Here is a 15,727-nt window from a genome sequence, read left to right on the forward strand (position 1 = left end):
TGGATTGAACCGAGAGTTGCATTATTCTGTCTCTGTGATGGGGTCTTGCTGACGTCATTGTTGACTGGGGCAGGAAGGGAGGACTTTTAGCAGGCAGTCGTTCAGTATCGTAGGGGACAGGGAGAAGTGGTCAATGGTCATGTGATGGGAAATGTTTTCTTAGCACACTCAAACTGAGAAATACAATGGAAACAACACTGACCACTTTTCTCAGTTCCTGCAACAGTTTAATAGGGGAAGGAGAGTTAGGAATGTCATGTGAGAGCCATTGTGGCCGTGGGGTTGACCACCATCAGTCTGGTGGTAACCCAAGCTGTGGCATTTGTCGCTGATGTGATGTGATGTGATGCGCTCGTCAGGGAAAGAGTTCCTGTGGGGAAGGCTCACTGGTGGTTCTCATTTTGGTGGTTCTCATTTGATGTGTGTTTGAAGTGTGAGAGGAGGGTCACCAAAGGGCGGAGACACCCTGAGACTGGCCCTGCCTCTGAGTGGCTGGGTTAGGGGTTAGGGGGTGGGAAGAGGGGTTTAGGGGAGGAGGGAGAGTGTGGGAGTAGTGGGATGGTTATCTGGTTGAACAGCCTCCCACACACACCCTCAAACAGTCCTTTTACACACACAGAACACACGCCTCTCTGGTTTTACAGTCTTTCCCTGCTTTGATATGGACTGTGGCTCTGCTGACAGCTCTGGAATAAGGAGAGAAGGCAGAGGAGGGGGAGCTAGTTTACTGTCCTGGATGTAGAGGGAGACTGGAGAGAGGAGAGAAGCAGACTCCTGTCTTGGATTGTGAGCTATAGTAGTGGGAGACTGGAGAGGGGGCTGAGCCAGCAGAAGCTGAAAGAGGAGAGGTTGCTGTCCTGGATTTTTGAGCTACAATAGAGGGAGATTGAAAGAGGAGAGGCTGAGCCGAGAGACATGTAGCCCAGAGCCAGTGGAGAATAACGGACAGGATTGAGTAGTGATCAGAGCCTGCTCAGGAGAGCTTTCTGCACAGAGGTAAGACCACTAAGGGCTCTGCCAAAGGAATTTTACAGTAGTGGATGAAAAAAATCTGATTTTCAATGGCATGTATCCTACTTGTACCGGTATGGCAGAAAAAATACATTTTGGGATATTTTGTCATTTTTAAATGTCTCACACTTAGCAGTGACTTCTAGGTTTCAACTGGATTTAAATAGTGATTTGAACTGTTTTATTGGTAAGATGGTTAAAAAAAATTTTTTTACTCTGTCCCTTCTTTTTAGGGAAAAAATGCTTTAATATGCATGCATTCTAAGTGGTATGCTAGTATGGACATTGGTAATGGAAATGTAGGCATACTGAGTCTGAGATGTTGGGTCCTGTAATGCTATATGAATTTGATCCGTAGTGTGGTTGATGTTGAGCTAGCTGTGTGGCAGCAGCATGTGTGTTGAGAACCGGGTGCAGGCCAGGCAGGCTGTCGCGTGCAGGTGGTCCCTCTCACAGTGCATGGCAGGCAGGGTTAGAAGTTCCCTCTCTCACACCCATTTGATCTTGGAATAACACCCCCCTGCGATGGCGGGAGGCACAGAGGTCAGCCAAACTGTAGCCTGCCAGGAACTCTTTGATATGTGACAGACAGGGTTATGAGAAACTCCTATTTTAAAGTTGATGTCAATCGTATTCTCGTGGTATTTTCCAGATTACTTTTTGTAAAATAATTTGGACAGTTCTTTCTGCTCATGGTTTCGGTACATTGGATAGTTGGATAATATATGTATTGGATGACAAGTTTTTATTTAATGTGAAAAAATTGCATGACAGAGTTGATTCACAAAGATCCAATTGTTTCAAATCTGAAATATTTGTACATTTTCAGAATGGTTTGTATGTAGGCTTGTGTTTCTTTATTTAAGTGCCAGGTATCGTACAAGGGGCTGGTTTTATGAAGTGCCAGCAGGTGACAAGTTGTAATCTGAGTGCACGTGTTCATTGGATTTGAAATAATCTGTTCCGCACATCTTGACTAGAGAAACATCTTGTTCGACAGACAGAGAAAAACAGACTTGTCTGAATATGAACGGGAGAACCTGAGACTTTTGAACTGAATATATTGTTTTCTCTCCAAGTAGACCTAGGGTCCATCCTAAATGACACCATATTCCCTATATAGTGCACTACTTTTAAATAGGGAATAGGGTGTCATTTGGGATGCACTAGACCCTATCCAGAATGAGTCTGTGGATGAGTCTGTGCTGAATCAAACACGTACAGTCCAGATCCACTGACAGAGAGCCACGTGTGATCAGTGTGTTTGTTGGGTTGTGGGATTGTCCATCACGCATCTCTTTGAAGAATTAAGACAGTAATTCAGACCAGCAGCTGGTTATTTTCCCTCTTCTTCTCACAAAGGTTGTTCATCTATTGTAGGAGATTAGTAGTGTGCATATTTACACAATAGTGTCTATATTTGGAGGACACCATTCAATCAATGAGTTTAGATGGGAAATGTCATTGAACTGAGTGGTTGCCAAACATGACTCATGGTTTAAATCATCTTGCGGGACTGCCACTTCACTAAATCTGCAGAGAACATGAAGCATATCTCAGGACACTTGTGGTATCCCCTCTCTATGCTGGCTGTAGGGAAGCAGCACATCCCCTGTCATTTTCCTCATACCATGACTGAGGTTTCCTCTTCATTGTAATTCATAGCGCATTTAGCATTTCCATAGGAGTCAATAGTCACTGGTTGCTCCAGCATGGTCTACCTCTAACCTGTCTTGAATGTTTAACAGCCTTTGTAAAGATGCTTGTTAACATGGCTTTACTTTGGGAGCATCAGATGCATATCTGACTGATTTGCTAACACAGAGACCTCGTAGCCCCTAGCCGGGAGGGACTGGGTGGGAGGCGAGCGGGCGAGAGGGGGGCAGAGGAACTAACCACAAGTCCCTTGTATGAGCTATCTTTTCAACTCAGCCCGTAGAGGTTTGAGAGTTTGTCAGAATTCAGTGTGGGTACGATGGTTCCAGTCAGTCAGTAGGTTGAAACAAAGTTGGCTGACATCTGAGGTGAGAATTAGCATACTTGCAGATGTGGTTCAGGGAAAGGCATTGCTAAACACATGAGGTATTGTCTCAGTATCCTGTATTCATGTTTCACCTATCTGGATCAAGCTATATCTCAGACTTGACATTCTTCTGAGGGAGGTTCTACTCTGAGAGATCAGTGAAGAGAGCAAACATCTCTCTCATTCTCTCTCTCCCTCTCTTTCTCTCTAATGTAAGTCATATGTATCCCCCACCTTCTTCATAAAGCTACTCTGCTCTACTCTCTGGCTGAACTTTCTCTATAGTTAGCCTCGATCTCCCCTGAAACATCCAACCCACTACACTCTCGCTCCTCAAACAAGGCCACATTTTAAAAGTTATTTCAGTCTCATTTGCAAGTCAATAGATATGAATAGAACAAGAAGTGTCTTCTTTCGCACCTCTGACTGAAGACAGGTTATTTTTGTTTGAAAGACTCTAACCACCATGAATGCAGCAGAGATAACAGAGATCATCTTCAGGAGAGGAGGGGGGGGGACACACAGAGAGGGAGAGACACTAGAGATAACCAGGCTCTTGATGTAACATGCCTTCCACAGTTGATTCACTATGAAAGGCTCTATTGTTGAAGCTGCTTCGCAAGGTGTTTTATGTGGGAGGTGTCTGTCGTACCAACCCCACCTGCCTGACTTGACAGCTCCTAGCATAATGCAGACATGCATCATGGTACAACGCTGAAGCATCCACTTCTACAGGCATCATCCATCATGCTCGTGTCTGAGTGGATGCGCTGTGTGTGTCTTGTTGTGTGTGAGCAGCCTTGTGGAAGGCAGGCATGCCAGTTGTTGGCATGAGTGAGATATGGGTTATTGGGAGGGTGGGATTGTGTTCAGGCAGGCAGGCAGGCAGGCAGGCTGTCCTTAAGTGGACTGTTGTTCTGTGGGTATGAATAGCTGTTTGGTAGCAGCCTGTCTGCCTGCCCTGTGTTGGGCAGTTAATCACTCATTCCTCAGGTCCAGGCACTATGCATGCGGACTGTGCTGCACTGTGTGTGTGTGTGTGTGAGAGAACCACACACTCTCAGGTATGCATGCATATATGGCATTCTGAGAGAGAGAGAGAGAGAGAGAGAGAGAGGGTGGGTGGGTGGGTTCTGGCCAACTACTGTCACGCCTGACTTCTTCAAAGGCACCAGTCAAGTGTGGCTGCTTTTCTCAGCTGTGTCCCCCACAGCCCTCCCCAGCCCTGTGTGCCCTGCCCAGCCGTGGGGGGTGGAGGCAGGGGTACAAGGGGGGTGTGCTGACCACTGGCTGGGGAGGGCTGTGAAGTCTCACAGTCAGAGCTGTAGAGCTGTGGCCCTTCTTTTGACAAATGGTCACAACTGCCTATTCATTTACCCCATGCCTGTATTTACATTTAAGTCATTTAGCAGACGCTCTTATCCAGAGCGACTTACAAATTGGTGCATTCAACTTAGGATTGCCAGTGGGACAACCACCCTTTTTTATGGGGGGTGGGGTGGGGGGGGTGGAAGGATTACTGTCATACAAGGCCTTTCAGCATGGCTTGTACAGCTCAGAGTAGAATTCGTATAGTATGTAGTGGGAGTAGTAGTAGTAGTAGTAGTGGTCGTCATCGCCGTTGTAGTATTAGTAGAACTGTACTACTTGAACGTTGTATGCCCAATAAATGTGTTTTCCTTCCACCCTTACAGAGCAAAAATTTATTGTATGTCAAAGCTGTTTTGTCATTCCTCTCTTGAAATGTAGGCTACACTCAAAGAACTGAGGAGGTCCTGAAACCTGCTGCCTCAGCTCAGTGATTTCAGTGACATGACAGAGTAGTCCCCTTGCATTTCCACTTCTCAATGTATCTCCCTAGACACACACTGCTGTCCTGTGTGGCTGGTCAGCTGTGTGTATGTGTGGGTGTGTGTGGGACTGTGGGTGTGTGTGTGTGTTTTGTGCGTGCATGCGTGTGAGCGCTTGCGTGCGTGTGCTGGGTCAGCGTCGGGGTGAGTCATTCTTTGATCCATCTGCCCTATTTCTATCTGTCCATGTCAGGGTCCACTCTTCTGTCCCCATCTTTCCATTCATCCATCCGTCCCGCTCTTCTTTACCTGTCTGACAGACAGCGCCCTGACCTCCCATGAGTCCCCTCTGTCTCTTCCCTCTATCCATTCCAAAGATGAAAGGATGATCAGAGAGACAGACAGACACCCTCTTCTCTCTCTCGCTGTGGCAGGTTGAAAAACAAACAGCCGAGGAGAAGAGGGGAGGGAAGGAAAGAAAAAGGAGAGAGAGAGGGGCAAAGAGCAGGGGCTTTGGACATTCCCCATATGGCACTGGGATCCACAGGGAGTTGTGCATCCTGGGTACTGTTGTTTTATACAGAGCTACAGCTACAGTGATGAACCCTTTATCTTAAGATCTTACATCCCATATGTTAGCCTCCTATAGAGCGATACGTCGATGTATGAAATCAAATCAAATTTAATAATAATAATAATAATATGCCATTTAGCAGACACGTTTATCCAAAGCGACTTACAGTCATGCGTGCATACATTTTTGTGTATGGGTGGTCCCGGGGATCGAACCCACTACCTTGGCGTTACAAGCGCCGTGCTCTACCAGCTGAGCTACAGAGGACCACAGGTCACATGATAGGTCACATGCTTTGTTAACAACAGGTGTAGACTAACAGTGAAATGCTTACTTACGGCCCTTCCCAGCAATGTAGAGAGAAAAATTTTGAAAAAATAAATACACATCGAGTAACGATAACATGGCTATATACACAGGGTACCAGTACCGAGTCGATGTGCAGGGGTACGAGGTAATTGAGGTAGATATGTACATATAGGTAGGGATAAAGTGACTAGGCAAGAGGATCGATAATAAACAGTAACAGCAGCGCATGTGATGAGTCAAAATAGTTTGTGCAAAAAGGGTCAATGCAGATAGTTAAATAGTTAACCAATAGCTACCCAGACTAACTATTTAGCAGTCTTATGGCTTGGGGGTAGAAGGTGTTGAGTGTCCTGTTGGTTCCAGAACGCTTGCCGTGCGGTAGCAGAGCGAACAGTCTATGACTTGGGTGACTGGAGTCTTTGAAAATTTTTAGGGCCTTCCTCTGACACCGGTCCTGGATGGCAGTGAGCTCGGCCCCAGTGATGTACTTGGCCTTACGCACTACCCTCTGTAGCGCCTTGCGGTCGGATGCCAAGCAGTTGCCATACCAAGCGGACCATGATAATTCCTTAGTGATGTGGACACCGAGGAACTTGAAGCTCTCGACCTGCTCCACTACAGCCCCGTCGATGTGGATGGAGGCGTGCTCGGCCCTCCATTTCCTGTAGTATACGATCAGCTCCTTTGTCTTGCTGACGTTGAGGGAGAGGTTGTTGTCCTGGCACCACTGCCAGGTCTCTGACCTCCTCCCTGTAGGCTATCTCATCGTTGTCGGTGATCAGGCCTACCACCGTAGAGTCGTCTGAAAACGTCATGATGGTGTTGGAGTCGTGCACGGCCACGCAGTCGTGGGTGAACAGGGAGTACAGGAGGGACCTAAGCACACACCCCTGAGGGGCCCCCAAGTTGAGGGTCAGCGTGGCGGATGTGTTGTTGCCTACCCTCACCCACTGGGGGTGGCCAGTTAGGAAGGCCAGGATCCAGTTGCATAGGGAGGTGTTTAATCCCAGGGTCCTTTACTTAGTGATGAGTTTGGAGGGAACTATGGTGTTGAATGCTGAGCTGTAGTCAATGAACAGCATTCCCACATAGGTGTTCCTTTTGTCCAGGTGGGAAAGGGCAGTGTGGAGTGCAATAGAGAGTGCGTCATCTGTGGATCTGTTGGGGTGGTATGCAAATTGGAGTGGGTCCAGAATGTCTGGGATGATGGTGTTGATGTGAGCCATGACCAGCCTTTCAAAGCATTTCATGGCTACAGAGGTGAGTGCTACAGGGCGATAGTCATTTAAACAGGTTACCTTGGCGTTCGTGGGCACAGGGACTATGGGGGTCAGCTTGAAACATGTAGGGAGAGGTTGAAAATGTCTGTGAAGACACTTGCCAGCTGGTCAGTGCATGCTCTGAGTACGCATCCTGGTAATCCGTCTGGCCCTGCGGCCTTGTGAATATTAACTCACATCGGCTACGGAGAGCGTGATCACACAGTCGTCCGGAACAGCTGGTGCCCTCATGCATGGTTCAGTGTTGCTAGCCTCGAAGCAAGCGTAGAAATAATTTAGCTCGTCTGGTAAACTCGGATCACTGGACAGCTTGTAATCCGTGATAGTTTGCAAACCCTGCCACATCCGACGAGCATTAGAGCCAGTGTAGTAGGATTCAATCTTGGTGCTGTATTGATGCTTTGCCTGTTTGATGGTTCGTCAGAAGGTGTAGCAGGATTTCTTATAAGCATCCGGGTTAGTGTCCCGCTCCTTGAAATCGGCAGCTCTAGCCTTTAGCTCAGTGCGGATGTTGCCTGTATTCCATGGGTTCTGGTTGGGATATGTACGTACGGTCACTGTAGGGACGACATCGTCAATGCACTTATTAATGAAGCCGGTGATTGATGTGCCTTAATGCCATGGGATGAATCCCGGAACATATTCCAGTCTGTGCTAGCGAAATAGTCCTGTAGCTTAGCATCCGCTTCATCTGACCACTTCAGTCATCTGGTACTGGTACATCCTGTTTGGGTTTTTGCTTGTAAGCAAGAATCAGGAAGATAGAGTTATGGTCAGATTTGCCAAATGAAGGGCGAGGGAGAGCTTTGTATGTGTCTCTGTGTGTGGGGTAAAGGTGATCTAGATTTTTTTGCTTCTAGTTGCACAGGTGACATGCTGGTAGAAATGAGGTAAAACAGATTTCAGTTTTCCTGCATTAAAGTCACTGGCCACTTGGAGCGCTGCCTCTGGGTGAGCATTTTCTTGTTTGCTTATGGCCCGATACAGCTCGTTGAGTGCGGTCTTAGCATCGATTTGTGGTGGTAAAAATATAGATGGTAAATCTTTTGGTAAATAGTATGGTCTACAGCTTATCATTAGGTATTTTAACTCAGGCTAGCGGAACCTCGAGACTCCAGAATCTCTTTGCGGTCATAAGAAACGATGGCGGAAACATTATGTACAAAAAAAGTTAAGATTAGCACAAAAAAAATACACAAACTAGAACAATTGGTCAGGAGCTGCCACTATTCCCTCCAGCGCCATTCTTCAGCTGGAGAGAATATTCCCTAGATAGTGCACTACTTTTAAACAGGGCTCATAGAGCTCTGGTCAAAAGTACTACACAATATACTGTAGTGTGCCATTTGGGATGCAGCCATAGCTTTAGCCTTACATATGTTAGCCTCAGTCATGTAGAGACATAGCGCCATGATGAGCTACACTGAGTGTACAAAACATTAAGAACACCTTCCTAATATTGAGTTGCACCCCCTCCCCCCTTTTGCCCTCAGAACATCCTCAATTCGTCGGGGTATGGACTCTACGAGGTGTTGAAAGCGTTCCACAGGAATGCTGGCCCATGTTGACTCCAATGCTTCCCACAGTCTCCTGAGTGGCGCAGTGGTCTAAGGCACTGCATCGCAGTGCTAGCTGTGCCACTAGAGATCCTGGTTCGAATCCAGGCTCTGTCGCAGCCGGCCGCGACCGGGAGACTCATGGGCAGCGCACAATTGGCCTAGCGTTGTCCAGGGTAGGGGAGGGAATGGCCGGCAGGGATGTAGCTCAGTTGATAGAGCATGGCGTTTGCAACGCCAGGGTTGTGGGTTCGATTCCCACGGGGGACCAGTATGAAAAAAAACAACAAAAAAAAAACATATGTATTCACTAACTGTAAGTCGCTCTGGATAAGAGCGTCTGCTAAATGACTAAAATGTAATGTAAATGTAAGTTGTCTGGATGTCCTTTGGGTGGTGGACCATCCTCGATACACACGGGAAACTGTTATGCGTGAAAACCCAGCAGCGTTGCAGTTCTTGACACAAACCGGTGCGCCTGGCACCTACTACCATACCCTGTTCAAAGTCACTTACAGTGCATTCGGAAAGTATTCAGACCCCTTGACTTTTTTCACATTTTGTTACGTTACAGCCTTATTCTAAAATGGATTAAATAAATAAAAATCCTCATCAATCTACACACAATACCCCATAATGACAAACCGAAAACAGGTGTTTAGAAATGTTTGCTAATTTATAAAATATTTAATAAAACGTATTTACATAAGTATTCAGACCCTTTGCAATGAGACTCGAAATTGAGCTCAGGTGCATCCGGTTTCCATTGATCATCCTTGAGTCCACCTGTGGTAAATTCAATTGATTGAACAAGATTTGGAAAGGCACACGCCTGTCTATATAAGGTCCCACAGTTGTCAGTGCATGTCAGAGAAAAAACCAAGCCATGAGGTCGTAGGAATTGTCAGTAGAGCTCAGAGACAGGATTGTGTCGAGGCACAGATCTGGGGAAGGGTACAAAAACATTTCTGTGGCATTGAAGGTCCCCAAGAACACAGTGACCTACATCATTCTTAAATGGAAGAAGTTTGGAACCACCAAGACTCTTCGTAGAGCTGGCTGCCTGGCCAAAATGAGCAATTGGGGGAGAAGGGCCTTGGTCAGGGAGGTGACCAAGAACCCGATGGTCACTCTGACAGAGCTCCAGAGTTCCTCTGTGGAGATGGGATTAATCTTCCAGAAGGACAACCATCTCTGCAGCACTCCACCAATCAGGCCTTTATGGTAGAGTGGCCAGATGGAAGCCACTCCTCAGTAAAAGGCACGACAGCCCACTTGGAGTTTGCCAAAAGGCACCTAAAGGACTCTGACCATGAGAAACAAGATTCTCTGGTCTGATGAAACCAAGATTGAACTCTTTGGCCTGAATGACAAGCGTCATGTCTGGAGGAAACCTGGCACCATCCATACAGTGAAGCATGGTGTTGGCAGCAACATCCTGTGGGGATGTTTTTCAGTGGCAGGGACTGGGAGACTAGTAAGGATCGAGGGAATGATGAACGGAGCAAAGTACAGAGAGATCCTTGATGAAAACCTGCTCCAGAGCACTCAGGACCTCAGACTGGGGTGAAGGTTCACCTTCCAACAGGACAACGACCCTAAGCACACAGCCAAGACAATGCAGGAGTGGCTTCGGGACAAGTCTCTGAATGTTCTTGAGTGACCCAGCCAAAGCCCAGACTTTAATCCTATCTAACATCTCTGGAGAGACCTGAAAATAGCTGTGCAGCGACGCTCCCCATCCAACCTGACAGAGCTTGAGAGGATCTGCAGAGAAGAATGGGAGAAACTCCCCACATACAAGTGAAACGAAGCTTGTAGCGTCATACCCAAAAAGACTAGAGTCTGTAATAGCAGCCAAAGGTGCTTCAACAAAGTACTGAGTAAAATGTCTGGATACTTATGTAAATGTGATATTGACATTTATAAAAACCTGTTTTTGCTTTGTCATTATGGGGTGTTGTGTGTAGATTGATGAAGGAATTTTTTTTTTTTTATACATTTTTGAAAAAGGCTCTATTGTAACAATGTGGAAAAAGTTAAGGGGTCTGAATACTTTCCGAATGCACTGTATATCTGTTGTCTTGCCCATTCACCCTCTGAATGGCACACATACACAATCCATGTCTGAATTGTCTCGAGGCTTAAAAATCATTATTTAACCTGTCTCCTCCCCTTCATCTATACTGATTTGAAGTGGATTTAACAAGTGGCATCAATAAGGGATCATAGCTTTCACATGGATTCACCTGGTCAGTCTATGTCATGGAAAAAGCAGGTGTTCTTAATGTTTTGTACACTCAGTGTATAACTCATCTGTCTTTGAAGCATGTGCTGTACAGATAAGGTGATAAGGTGAGATTTTAATGTGTGAGCCTGCTAGGTCTGGTTTTGCTCTCACGTCTGTGCTGGAAGGAAAAGTAATTACAGTATGAAGATGGAATGTGCAGTCCATTGTCGATGTAGAATTCAGGTACTTTATTAAAAGCAGTCTGTAAAGGTCTCACAACAATTGAAGACATCACCTCATAAAATAAACTTGCAATATGTGGGAATTTTATAATGGTTCTCGACCCAAGCCACATGAGGGGGATACATCATGATGAAACACTGCCATAATGGCAAAAATAGTGAATCGTAAAGGCAAATCGTAACCAGAAAAACTTAAGTGTTACCTCAGCGCCTTTCGGGGAAAACATCCCACATGAAAGTGGTGGTAAAGTGACTCAGTGACTGCTGAGAATGAGATTACTGGAACGATTTGGGGGGGGGGATTCAGCATGTTTTCTAGCAACTATAGTGGATGCATTACCAGTCCATATCAGTACAGCTTGGTTTGGCTCGGCTCGGCTCAGTAGTGTGAAAAGCTTATACTTTCACCCTGAAGTAACACATCCCTCTCTCTTTCTCTCTCCTTCTTTCTCTCTGCAGTAGAAGGCGTGGTGTGTGATGAACCTGGAGAGTGCGTGTGGTTACCAGGCCGGGGTGCGGGGCCCACGGGCTGTGATGGAGCAGAAGGTCAAAGGTCAGCTGAACTATGGCTTCCAGAGGAGCTCCACGTCAGACGACGACTCCGGCTGTGCCTTGGAGGAGTACGCCTGGGTACCGCCTGGCCTCAGACCAGAACAGGTGAGACGCGCCAAAATCATCACAACACCCCCAGTTCTAATAAATGCCCCTTATATGCACTCACTAACTGTAAGTCACTCTGGATAAGAGCGTCTGCTAAATGACTCAAATGTAAAATGTAAATATTCAACACTAAATGGCACTAATATGTCACATATGCAATACAACTGCTGTTCCCCTGTTCCACAAAATGACACAAAGTAGTATGTGATGATTACTAGTGGGAATTGAACCCACAACCTTGCCGTTTCTAGTGTCATGCTCTTATCAACTGAGCCACATTAGACCATAGAAGGGCCCAGAAGCGGATTCGCTTGTTTAGATAGGAGCTGAAAAATGCCACAGTAGCTTTCTCTGTCATTATTCTCCTTGTCATAACTCCATTAGGTAAGTTACCAGGCCTCCTCAGGTTATTGGGGTGGTGGGCAGTGCAGGGGGAGGGCTTGCCGTATGCTTGTCAACCTGAAGCAGGACAAAGCTGCATGTCTTTAACTGTTTAACTGTCACCATGGCACTTTGACCCTTGGGGCCACTGGGCTGGTTACTACTTTGCCCCTCGGGGCCGTTGACCACCACTGAAGGCTACTTTACGAGGGAGGGTCATTACAGACACCAGATAAAAAGGTGGGATGTTCTTGTCTCCTGTTTAGAGGGGGCTTCCTGCTGCTCGGCCAGTCTAGGGGGGGCGGCAATTTACCCCCACAATCTATTGCCCCCTATATCCACCTCCGCAGGCCAGGGGTTACAGAACAGTACACTGACTGACACCCTTCCTCCAGGGCTGTGTGTTTCTCCATTGTAGTGATCACCCCATAATGTGCACTACAGGGCCCTTCCACAGAATAGCTGCTGTAAAGGCATTACAGTTAACCCACGCATTTACACACAAAAGGGGAGGATTTAGAGCCAGGGGTCTCCTGTTGCTTCGGTCCCTTCTCTCCCCCTATCACCCTTCATTGCTTCCACGTATGCTGTTTAAAGGGAGGGAGAGGGGGATAGAGTAAGGGAAGGAGGCCTCCCCGGTACTTGGGAGAGTGCCACATAACACAAGTGGACTCTGTTTGTGTCGAGGCCCGCTCCAAGCTGAGCCCTGATGTTGCCAGCAACCAGCAGGACGAGGTGGGCAATGGGGCCTGATCCACTACTAAAGGCCTCCTCCAGCATCTGATCTGCCAGATCTCTACTAATCACTAGCAGACTTTTCCATGCCAGAGTGTGTAAATAGAAATATACACTTCCTGTCTCTAAGTGGCTTTGGGGTGGTGCTTGACAAGTCTGTCTGTCTCACAAGAAAAAGGAGCCCGCGCTGTGATCACTTTTAGGGTAGGGACACACAAATGCACGCACGCACCCACCCACTGCACGTACATACACACACGCAGCCCATTATCCAGGGACAGGCTGGGTAGGTATATTATCATTCCTAATGTATTGAAAAACAACTATCTGGGCCATTGAAATAGGTTAAGAGAAATATGTGAAGGTGCTCTTCTTTCAACAGGGAACTAGAAAAAGGTCAGGGCTGTTTTTATGTTCTTGACCAAGAACATTTGACTTTCATATTACTTTACAGTATAGGCAACCTTCCAGGCTAATTTGTTTGTGTGGGAGGTGGAAGCATGGCGCTACCAACGCCAAGGTTCAATTCTCACAAGGACCAAACACACATACTAAAAGAAAGATGTGTTTGTTACTGTCTCTAACATCTCTCTTCTGCTGTCTGTGGTCCAGGTGCAGCTGTATTTCTCCTGTCTGCCTGAGGACAAGGTTCCTTATGTTAACAGTCCTGGAGAGAAGTTCAGAATCAAACAACTCCTGTATCAACTGCCTCCACATGACAATGAGGTAAGAGATGGACCCCAAAGAGTGTGTGTGTGTGTGTATGTGCATGCATGGGTGTGTGTGTGTGTAGTTCATAAACGGTGTGTGTCTATACTCTGTGGGTGTAATAAAATGCATCCCAGCGAGCCCTTTCATTAAAGGCATCGTAACAGGGCAGGTCTCACAGAAGGACTGCACCCATTTTCCCAAAGTTCATCCTTCCCGTCCCCTTTCTCTGACTCAATGTTGTTTGAAGAGCTGTGTCCGACCCTTGTCCTTCCCTGCCTTTTAGTTAACCTCTGTTTAAGACCACCTTACCACATACCAGGGTTGGTGTCAATTCCATTTAAATTCAGACTAGAAATAAACTTAAAGTCCAATTCTCCAAGCAATGAGAAAATGTAATTTGACTTCCAATTGACTGAGTTGAAATGGAATTGACCCCATCCCTGTCACCTATAGCTTCATGCCATTCTGCTCATGCGTGGGATGACTTGGCATTCACGTTGGCAGCATCACAGAGTTTTTAGTCCCTTGGTCCCACACTGGGTCACAGACTGAAATGGCGTGGGCACAATACGTCTTTTGACTTGATGATTTTATAATGTTTGCTGGGAGCCCCTGCTAGCAGGATTCCTGTCATAGCTGTGGTCTTTATGGGGACAGAACTGTGGGACGGGGGATGCTGCTGAAAGAGAAAGTCTTTGTGTGCCACCACCACCACCACCACTAACAGTTGCACCACTGCCTGAGCTGCCAGGGCTGCCTACCCTGCGTCTCTTTGTTGCCTGCCCTCTCGTGATTTCACTCTGAACACAACCCTTGTTTGTGTAAACTGTAAATGTCTGCTTTCCCTTGTTAGCGGTTTAGGAGGGAGACATCAAAAAGGGGTGTTAAAAAATACAATAAAAGGGTTCTCAGTCAGAGCTAAGCCAGGCTTAGGGTGGAGGTTTGGGGATGACGGAGGTGGAGGGCTTTGTTGAACATGCCCTTGAATGCAGCTCAGCTCCAGCTCAACTCTCTCCCTCTGTCTTATGATGATTGAAGGACTGATCTGTGTGTTTTACTAAAACACTAAAATACCTATTTCCTCCTAGTTTGACTTGATGTCGACTCCACTCCCTCATGTTGGTTGTCACTCTTTGTTCTGTTTGTGTTGTACAATAAAAGCCCACTTTCCCTGTGTTTGACTGTTTCTTCTCCCTCCCTCCCTCTCTCCCTCCCTCCCTCTCTCCCTCCCTCTCTCTCTCTCTCTCTCTCTCTCTCTCTCTCTCTCTCTCTCTCTCTCTCTCTCTCTCTCTCTCTCTCTCTCTCTCTCTCTCTCTCTCTCTCTCTCTCTCTCTCCCTCTCCCCCCCTCCCTCCCTCCCTCCCTCTCTCCCCCCGTCCCTCCCTCCCTCTCTCCCCCTCCCTCTCTCCCTCTCTCCCTCCCTCTCTCTCCCCCTCCTCTCCCCCTCTCCCCCCCCTCTCTCTCCCCCTCCCTCTCCCCCCGTCCCTCCCTCCCTCTCTCTCCCCCCGTCCCTCCCTCCCTCTCTCTCCCCCTCCCTCCAGGTGCGGTACTGCCAGTCTCTCAGTGAGGAGGAGAAGAAGGAGCTCCACATGTTCAGTGTCCAGAGGAAGAAGGAGGCGCTGGGGAGGGGCTCCCTCAAACTGCTGCCTCAGGCCCTGCTAAACAGCGTCTGTGAACATGTACGTCCCCGCTCTCCCTCTCTCACGCCATCACTCTCCTTACCTCAGTCCCAAACAGGAACACACTGATCCATATTACTCAAGTAACTTACGTATACTATTGAGAAGCGGATAACAGAGAGATGTAGCCTGTTGTTTATCCCATTGTGAATATAAGGCTACAACACAGACAAAGATATGAAGCTCCATGTCAGAGATCCCTAAACGTCTGCTGGATTTTCAGCCATGCAGTCTATAATCTAAAAAAGCCTCTCAGTTGTTTGGAGAGTAGTTAGAAGGTTGGCTGACTGTACTGCGCTCTGCTGTGCTCGCTCCATGTTCAGAGTTTTATTTAGTGAATTTACAAATGGGTCCTGAGCAGCCTGGGGTTGACCATTAAACCTTGTCAAAACACAGCTCTCTGGTGGCTCTCCCTCCAGTCAACCTCACTCACTCCACTCCAAGATAGTCTGTTTTCTCATCAGCACTGACGCTTGCTCACTGCCTGCTTTAGCTTTTGCCGTGTGTAAGTACTGTGTGTGTGTGAGAGCGAGAGAGAGAGAGAGAG

The 15,727-nt window shown here is 47.2% G+C and overlaps 1 protein-coding gene across 2 annotated transcripts in view; it reads left to right on the plus strand.

The window, feature by feature from the left end:
* Nucleotides 1-15,727, plus strand: part of LOC121577048 (prickle-like protein 1) — a 45,118-nt gene that overhangs the window by 22,157 nt on the left and 7,234 nt on the right. Inside the window, exons 1-4 of one of the 2 annotated variants that reach the window (XM_041890759.2) lie at nucleotides 603-996; nucleotides 11,475-11,672; nucleotides 13,404-13,517; nucleotides 15,043-15,180. In XM_041890759.2, coding sequence (XP_041746693.2) covers nucleotides 11,493-11,672; nucleotides 13,404-13,517; nucleotides 15,043-15,180 — 432 coding nt within the window. In that variant the 5' untranslated portion in view covers nucleotides 603-996; nucleotides 11,475-11,492. Of the gene's footprint in view, nucleotides 1-602; nucleotides 997-11,474; nucleotides 11,673-13,403; nucleotides 13,518-15,042; nucleotides 15,181-15,727 lie in introns of those variants that run through there. The other variant, XM_041890758.2, reaches the window with a different exon arrangement.

The sequence above is a fragment of the Coregonus clupeaformis genome, chromosome 11, assembly GCF_020615455.1.
Source record: "Coregonus clupeaformis isolate EN_2021a chromosome 11, ASM2061545v1, whole genome shotgun sequence".
Lineage (NCBI taxonomy): Eukaryota > Metazoa > Chordata > Actinopteri > Salmoniformes > Salmonidae > Coregonus > Coregonus clupeaformis.